This window comes from Salvelinus sp. IW2-2015, unplaced genomic scaffold (genome assembly GCF_002910315.2).
Source record: "Salvelinus sp. IW2-2015 unplaced genomic scaffold, ASM291031v2 Un_scaffold793, whole genome shotgun sequence".
In the NCBI taxonomy this organism is placed as follows: domain Eukaryota; kingdom Metazoa; phylum Chordata; class Actinopteri; order Salmoniformes; family Salmonidae; genus Salvelinus; species Salvelinus sp. IW2-2015.
Genome location: NW_019942616.1, coordinates 516,980 through 526,367, shown reverse-complemented (window position 1 = coordinate 526,367; position 9,388 = coordinate 516,980). Strand labels below are relative to the sequence as shown.

The following is a 9,388-nucleotide window of genomic DNA, read 5'->3' as shown; positions in this document are numbered from 1 at the left end:
TCCTACACCAGTACACCCTAAAGCCAGACATAAGGACGCCAGTAGCCTACAAGTACACCCCCTGGACAGGACGCCAGTAGCCTACAAGTACACCCCCTGAACAGGACGCCAGTAGCCTACAAGTACACCCCCTGGACAGGACGCCAGTAGCCTACAAGTACACATCTTATGATACAAGCTAGAAAACAGCAGAAGCAGGTCAGCAACAACAGGTGTCCTTTCCCCCAAAGTCGCTATCAGCAGTGGTGTTCCTCCTCTGGTCCCATCTCAATCCCGCCAGATGTACCCAGGTCAGTCCTGGGATTACAGCAAACCAAAAATCCAGCAGTTACTGGCCAACTCTCTAGCCTATAGGCTACTGCCACCCTTCATATCCATCATTCAGAGCAGATGAATAACATCAACAAACCCCAACATCGACATACATAAAACCACCATATTTAAACTATAGGCTACAGTAGGCCTGATGTGCAATACCTATGAGGAAAATCCTGCAACCTGACTGTGACCATGGGGGCTACTGAACAGTATTTTGTTAATACTGTAAATACTAAAAAAAATAAGTAAAGAAAAAAACAGACAGAGAAACAGAGAGAAAAACGAAGGGAAGCAGATGTGTGATCAGAGGACACATTCTAAGGAAGTGAAGGAAGAGGAGGAGGAGAGGATACTGATACTAATGATGATAATGTCAATAATAATAATCATCATCATGTGATACCTCTTCTCTGAAGACAGACCGCAGTCTCTCTTCACAGTCTCAAACTGCCCACTCTTTTAAAAGACTACCCAGACCCCCCATGCCAATGTCACCACACTTCCCATCACACACCCCCACCCCTCACCCTCTCCTCACCTCTCACCTCCCCCTAACCTACCCACCCCATCATACCCATCTTATCTTTCAGTGTTATGGTACAATTTCTATGGTTTATTTCACTTATGTCTATTATCTACTTCACTTGCTTTGGAATTGTAAACATATGTTTCGCATGCCAATAAAGCCCTTACATTGAAATTGAATTGAATTGAATTAGAGAGAGAGAGAGAGAGAGAGTAAACTACCTTACAAAGGTACATTTTACATTACATTTAAGTCATTTAGCAGACGCTCTTATCCAGAGCGACTTACAAATTGGAAAGTTCATACATATTCATCCTGGTACCCCCGTGGGGAATGAACCCACAACCCTGGCGTTGCAAGCGCCATGCTCTACCAACTGAGCCACACGGGACCGTGGTAGCCTTGCTAGGCGCAGCATTTCTAGGCCCAACATTTCTTCTCTATTTAGATTTTATCCTCGCTCTATCTATAGTTGACATATACGTATACGTTGTAAAAATTACTAATAGATGAAGGCAGCGCGATGTATTTTATTAAATCGCATAGAAGGTAGATTAACTCAGGCCTGGGAAACGAATCTCTCTCTTGTCTGGTTCTCCGTATACTGAATCGAGTCTCTGTTCTCTTCGGTTGTCTACTATCTCTCTGCTCTCTCTCACTACGTTCAGAGTTCTCTTCTGACTCTACTCGTCTCTCTTTTCTCACTCTTCGCTGACTCTCGCTTTTTTACTTCTTCTCTGTTCTTCGAGGGTCTATTCTCTCGTATCGGTTCTTTCTGCGGCGTCTTCTCCTTTTCACCTCTAATCTACACAATACTCTGTGTATGTCGACGTAGCGAGTCTCGTACTGTGTCCTCGGCATCATGGGATGAGAATGGAGAAACTGACAGGCGAGTTTCATGGTTTTTGTCCAACATTCTGTAAGTTTTTCATCGATTAAACATTAGATCTCAATACAGTTTTTTGTTCCAAAACTAAAATCTGCTATGAACAGAGTGTTGTAAGTTTTGTAGACTTTACTTTACCAAAAATGTAAAAATATTGCGTTGTTTAGAAGGAGAGAACGGCGAATTTAGTTATTGCACACGCGCACTTCACAGAGTAGGCGTTCTCTAACGGAAATATGCAGAATATGCTAGAACAGGCCAATAGGATCTTGCTAACCCGTGCTTTGTTCTGCCCACTAGGCTCATTTGTTTCCATTGGAAACGACAGGCTGTGGTCTATCTGGGTTTGTTATACAATCTTTGGCCACACCATACGTTATCATATCCGGTTAAATATGTATCTCTGTTGGCGGGAACTGTACAGTAGTCCACAGTTGGCTGCCTAGTAGGAACTGAATGTCTTCATTTTGTTGAGCTAAAATCATTGCACTTTTTTCGTCAAGTGAAAATGTCTCGTGTGCTGAACTGCATTGTGGCTGTTTGTCCTGATATGGGGATTGGAAATAACGGGAATCTACCTTGGCACCCGAAGAGACTCAAGTAAGTAACGTTAGCCTAGCTAGCCATTTAGCTCATTCATTTAGTTTCAACAGCTAGCTAAGCCTCTCAACAATAGCCTATATACACATCATATCTGTTTCAACTAGCTGGCAACGAATGGAAAGCTAACACAGTGTTGAAATGGCAAATATTGGTCTATTGATGTGTGGACAGAAATCTAGCAGGAAATCAGAACAGTCAGCTGCTGATGATGCAATGAATGACAACGTTGGGGATCCAAAGTCCAGGGTTTTGCACAAGGTCCAAGTTAACAACATCATGGCATATAACTTGAAGTCATAATTTCTGTAGTTAACCCATAAAATTGACATTTTTGCGACTGTTGTTTTTCCCCTTGTCTCACAAACAATAATGACGTTGACTTCTTTACAGTAATGAATTTAAGTATTTCCAGAAGATGACAATGACGTCTTCAGTGGAAGGTACGGTCAGTTTCCAAACATTTCATGTTATTTATTTTAGCAGATGGTCTTATCCAGAGTGATCTCCAGTTAGTGCATTCATCTTAAGATACCGTAGCATGTGTGGCTACCACATATCAAAGGTATAACAAGTTACTTTTCCTCTAATAAGTAGCTTTATCAGTAGAGCTGGGTGTGCGGTGGGGTAAAGTGCTGGTTCAGGTTATTACATATTATTATTTGTATTTTTTACCAATGCGGTGTAAATCACATGAGCTTACTCCAAACGGATACAGTCATTGGCTGGTTCAGTTGTGAACGCTGTGACAGTTTGTAAACATTAAACGGTATTATTAATGACCACTAGGTGGCAGTATAGCACCGTGTGCACAGTATCATGAGACGAATATCATCTCGCAAATATTATTTTAAAGGGCATTCCTCCACTTTTAACCTCGTATTCACCATCTCCAGCACCAAACCGTTCCCATGATCGGTGGTTAAAAACATAAGAAGAAAGGTCCTAAAAAAAATACCTCTCTGTGACATACAGGGTAGGATTAAATGTTTTTTATTTTTTATTGTGATTTTCAAAACCAGCAACGAGTTTCTAGCCCAATGGACAGTATTTTCTTTCTCCCACATCACCACGAATCTCAGTGTTTGAAAATCACTGTTTTAAAATGTTATTGTTTTTGATGATGTAATCGGTGTAACTTTATATTTTTGTCTCCAAAACATAGAAATGCACTGTTTTCACATATGTAGACACTGGTATTGTGCTCACATAATGAAAATTAGGTTCAAAAGTGAAAGAACACTGTCATGGTCCAAATGAATACCCTCACTGCTTTTACAGTACTGAGTCCAAAATCAGGAGACATCACAGTATATAAACCAAATCTGATTTTATTGGTCACATACACATGGTTAGCAGATGTTAATGCGAGTGTAGCGAAATGCTTGTGCTTCTAGTTCCGACCGTGCAGTAATATCTAGGAACGCGAAGCTACCAACTACCTTATACACACAAGTGTAAAGGAATGAATAAGAATATGTACATATAATATATGGATGAGCGATGGCCGAACGGCATAGCATAGAATACAGTATATACATGAGATGAGTAATGTAGGGTATGTAAACATTATATAAAGTGGCATTGTTTAAAGCGACTAGTGTACATTTTATTACATCCATTTTTATTATTAAAGTGGCTAGAGATTTGAGTCAGTATGTGTGGCAGCAGCCACTCAATGTTAGTGATGGCTGTTTAACAGTCTGATGGCCTTGAGATAGAAGCTGTTTTTAGTCTCTGGGTCCAGCTTTGATGCACCTGGATGATAGAGGGGTGAACAGGCAGTGGCTCGGGTGGTTGTTGTCCTTGATTATCCTTTTCGCCTTCCTGTGACATCGGGTGGTGTAGGTGTCCTGGAGGGCAGGTAGTTTGCCCCGGTGATGCGTTGTGCAGACCTGCTACCCTCTGGAGAGCCTTACGGTAGTGGGCGGAGCAGTTGCCGTACCAAGGTGATACAGCTCGACAGGATTCTGATTGTGATCTGAAGTTGAGTGTTTTTGGTGACAGCCAAATTTTTCAGCCTCCTGAGGTTGAAGAGGCGCTGCTGCGCCTTCCACGCTGTCGTGTGGGTGGACCATTTCAGTTTGTCTGTGATGTGTACGCCAAGGAACTTAAAACTTTCCACTTCTCCACTACTGTCCATCGATGTGGATAGGGGGATGCTCCCTCTGCTGTTTCCTGAAGTCCACGATTCTCTCCTTTGTTTTGTTGACATTGAGTGAGAGGTTTATTCTGACACACATCCGAGGGCCTCACTCCTCCGTAGGTTGTTCGTCTTTGTTGGAAGTCACGTGTCAGTGTCGTCTGCATGATATGAAATCTCACTCATCACATGAGCTGAGACCTATATCACATGTTTGTCATCAAAATGTATTCTTCTTTTTCTGGATGACTTTTCTACTATATTCCAGTCCTGGAGGTGCCAAACTTAACTTCGTTTTTCTTTCTACCTGGTAGTTAATTTCACCACCTGGTTCCCCAGGTCTGAAAAGTCCTAGATTAGAATACAGGATGAAAAGAAGTGTTTTGGCCTTCAGTTTGGAATCAAACAGTCCTGTGCTAGACTGTAGGCCTAGCCCTGAAATGGCCTCCATAGCCCATAGCAGGCCTCAGCGCTGTGTAGGACCCTGAGCTATTCTTGACCAGGGGAAACTCATGTCTGTCTGAGATTGGTTAAATAAACAGAAGTGTCATGTCTGTTGGGATTGGTTGGTACCAGAATGTTGTCATCGTCTGTCTGGATTGGTTAGGTAAACAGAATGTTGTCATTGTCTCTGTCTGGGATTGGTTAGGTAAACAGAATTGTGTCATTGTCTCTGTCTGGGATTGGTTAGGTAAACGAATGTTGTCATTGTCTCTGTCTGGGATTGGTTAGGTAAACAGAATGTTGTTCAGTCTGTCTGGGATTGGTTAGGTAAACAGAATGTTGTCATTGTCTCTGTCTGGGATTGGTTAGGTAAACAGAATGTTGTCATCGTCTCTGTCTGGGATTGGTTAGGTAAACAGAATGTTGTCATTGTCTCTGTCTGGGATTGGTTAGGTAAACAGAATGTTGTCATCTCTGTCTGGATTGGTTAAATAAACAGAATGTTGTCATCGTCTCTGTCTGGGATTGGTAAATAAACTAATGTTGTCATCTCTGTCTGGGATTGGTTAGGTAAACAGAATGTTGTCATCATGGGGCGGAAGACATGGTTCTCCCATTCCAGAGCGAACCGGCCACTCAAGAACGGGATCAACATCGTTCTCAGCAGAGAACTTAAGTAAGAGGCATGGAGGCATCTGTAATGACAGTCATATGGGATTGGTTAAATAAACGCTACTGATTTCTATACAATGTTGTTCACATCCTGTGTTATCTGTACCTGCAAGAGAAAATGAGGATATATAGGGAAGGTGTGGTTCTTTTTCAGTTGTGTGCATATGTAAGTGAGTATCTAGCTCTGATATTAAGCGGAACGCCTGTATTCATAATACTGATAGGACACACCATTAAAAACTACTATAGGTTGTATAAGCACTAAACTGTGACTCTATTTGTTACCTCTGACATATACATGTGACTTGTGAACGGTCTGTGCCCACTTCACTTAAACAATTGTGATTATGACGTGTTGCCCTGAGCATGTGACTACACAAGTAGTCATGCCTTGACAATTTACTACCTTAACGGTTGTGTTGCCCTGACATTATACTCGACATTACTGATACGGTGTTGCCCCTGACTGCACATAACTTTACACTACCGTGTGTTGCGCTCTGTCCGTGACATATCACTACTTACTAACCGGTGTTGTCCCTGACAGATGTTGTACCCCGTGTTCGTGCTAGCACATACTATACGTGATCTGGTGTTGTGACATTCTCTACCTAACCTGACGTGTTCGTCAGCTGAGGCTTGTAAGTTCCTGGACATTAACTACGCTGTTGCCTGACATGGGTACTAGGTATGTGCGCTGACAGTATGATTCGCGGGTCGCTTTGTACATTTAGACTCATTAACCTAGCCCGTGTGTCTCTGTATAGTTCACTCATGACATTACTGATCCGGTGTTTGCTGTCTGACTCTGACATATACTATACACGTGTTGTCGTGGACCTCTTGAATTACTAACCGTGTTGTCCTGACATTACTACGTGTTTGGGGGGTTTGCTTGACACTTGATATTATACCTAAGTGTTCGCTCCTGAACATTAGATGTAGCCTATTGTTGTTGCCTGATCCACTTGTATAATCTACTACCGTGTTGTCTCTGAGATTTTAGCTTACCTGTCCGTGTTGGACTTGAAACTTACTTACGTGTTGTTACTTGATTGATAGTGTTTTTGTTGTTGCTGTCACATTGTACTATTACCTACGTGTTGCCGGTTCTTGGACTTATCTCTGAAATTACTACCGTGTATGCGTGTTGTCCTGACTAGTTACTTTACTACCGTGATTGTCTGTGATTACTTTTGTCCTGACTTACATCCGTGTTTGGTTGCCCTGCATGAATATCTAATCTTACTACACCGTTTGTTGCACTGGTTTGCTTGCGCCTGACATTACATCAGGTAGTCTGCCTGAATTACTACGTGGTGGTTGTTCGGTTGCACACTGAATCATTACTCACGTGGTTGTCGCCTGAATTACTGTTAGCTCGTCGTGACATTTTAACTTTGCACACCGCTGAACATTCTTACGCGTTGTCCTGAAATTAAAGGGTGTTGCCTGACATGTATACCGGTTGGTCTGACATTGGACTTGTTGTCCTACATTACTACACCGGTTAGTCCTGATACATTACTAACGGACGCTTGTCCTGACATTACTAACCGCGTTGTGCTGTTGATACCTGATAATTTAACTTACGGGTTGTACTGACATGTCGGTTGATCACCCTGACATTACTACCGCGTTGTCCCTGACTTACTACGGTTTGTCGCCTGGTATAGTTTACTCACTGACATATTACTACCGGTCGTTTGTCTGACTTATATCCCGTTGTCCTGACAGTGTATCTTGTACTGAATTACTTACCGCTGTGTGTCCTGCAGTAGATATTTAACTCTACCACAGTGTTTGCCTGACTTACGGTTGGTACCTGACTTACTACCGTGTTGCGCTGGACTTACTCTATTGTGTTGTTGAAATTAGCTGTCGTTGTCCTGACTTACTACGGATACTGTCCTGACATTACTATCGTGTTGTCGCTGACATTCACGTGTTGTCTGACGGATTTACGTATTTGCCGTGCTTGTACTGAAATTTTACTCTATACGTGTTGTGGTGCTGTATTACTTAATTGACATACTACGACGTGTTTCCCTGAATTACTACCGTTGTCCTAACCCTAACATTACTTGTCACCTGAGCACTATACTGTTGCACCGTTGTTGTCTGACATCTACTTGGGACCCCCAATGTTGCTACTGACATTACTCACAACGTATGTTGCCTGGTCTGACTTACTATGGTGTTGTCCTAATTTACTCACTCTGACATGTGTTTGTACTCTAGCAGTAGTTTACTGAATCCATTCACTACTGTGGTGTTGTTTCTTCACATTTACTCTCGAATGTGTTGGTGCTGAATAGTCAGAGAGTCTCTTGCGGTAGCTCACACTGGAGATCAACGACTTCACGCTCTAGAACATCCCGCCTCTGGATCCAGGTCTGAGGCATGGCAGAAACGGGTTTTTTTTCTTTGTTCGAGCATCTAGACATGTCTGGGTGATCGGGGCAGTACTCTGTATTTCGAGGGTATTAGTAAATATCAAGGCTTGCCATTGGTGCGTGTCATGCGTGGAGGATTGGATAGGGTCATTTGGAATGGGTCACAGTCTCTGAGACCTGATGCAGTTCATTAACGCACACTCCGTTGCGCAGATGGGAACTTGTGTAGAGGCGTGACTGATTGGCTTTAAAGCACAGACTTGTAGAGGGGTTGTGGGATTTTTCTGATGATATTGGCCTGTTTGTCTAGATAATATTTTGACATAAACTGCCGTGTTAGCTTAGTCTGTAGGAAGTCGGTCGAGAGGGCTCGCAGACTTGGATGCACTTTCACCAGTCTTGTGACGTCAGAAACGTAATTTTTACTGTCTTCAGGAAGCACTACTTGTGAGCAAGCAGACTCTGCTGGACAGAGTTGAGATGGGAAGTGAGGCTCCGAACCCATGGGTGTGGAGGTGATTCTGGGGCGCAGCTGTTGTATCGAGGAATAGAAAAAATACAAAGCAGACCACCTTTAGCCTTGGTCATACATATGATCGATCGTGGAGGATTGATAGTGGTTCCCAGTCTTTGAATCTGAGGATGAACAGATCTCTGGAAAGCTATGTAAGAAAGGTTCCAATTCGCACATCAGATCAGGCAGCAACTTGTGTAGCAGGGATGTCGGTTATAAATAAGGACAGGGAACTCTGCTTGAAGAGCGAATTAATCGCGGTTTTTGTATTGGCTGCTTGTCTCTGGTCAGTTGCACACAGAGTCTAGGGTTTTCCTATGTGGCGTCGATGGAAGACCTCGTCGCTCAAGGAATTGTTCTTGACAATAATATAGACTAGCGTTCTCTATCGAACGTATCTTCTTAAACTCTCAAGGAACTTGGGTGCATCGCCACAAAGCACAACAACATTCATATCTCTCCATGTCATAGGGTACTTCGTAGTGGTGGCATTACACTTCTCGCTGTTAAAACAGGCTTCAAATCTTGGGTTTATCATATATATAGACTTTATTGATCTATTGTTCTCTCTTTAATCCACAGCCTTGGTTATAAAGAAGAAAATTTGCAAAGACTCAAGAAAAACAGTACTGTTCAAAATTCTCGGCCATATACCAGATCTCACAATGGGGCAGTATAGTGTAGTAGAAACAGATAACGTTCTTTTTTTGGCTCTTTGGCAGTACGTTTAGGTCAAGAGTTGCCTGTCAGAGACGTTCTGGGGTTGGGCTCTGAAATGGCGATTTTGACTGTATTGACATGAGCTTTCAGCACCGCCTTCCAGTAATACTTAATACATTCTCCCATCGAATCTCCATATATACACTGTACTCTCTACAACGGGAAATTC

General features: G+C 42.6%; 1 protein-coding gene across 1 annotated transcript; it reads left to right on the top strand.

The window, feature by feature from the left end:
- The first annotated feature begins 2,090 nt into the window (after positions 1–2,090).
- LOC112068944 (dihydrofolate reductase-like) lies at positions 2,091–5,597 on the top strand. Its single transcript, XM_024136181.2, has 3 exons — positions 2,091–2,330; positions 2,724–2,773; positions 5,488–5,597. The coding sequence occupies exons 1-3, from the start codon at positions 2,239–2,241 to the stop codon at positions 5,595–5,597; spliced, it is 252 nt and encodes an 83-aa protein (XP_023991949.1). The 5' UTR covers positions 2,091–2,238.
- Positions 5,598–9,388: the final 3,791 nt, after the last annotated feature.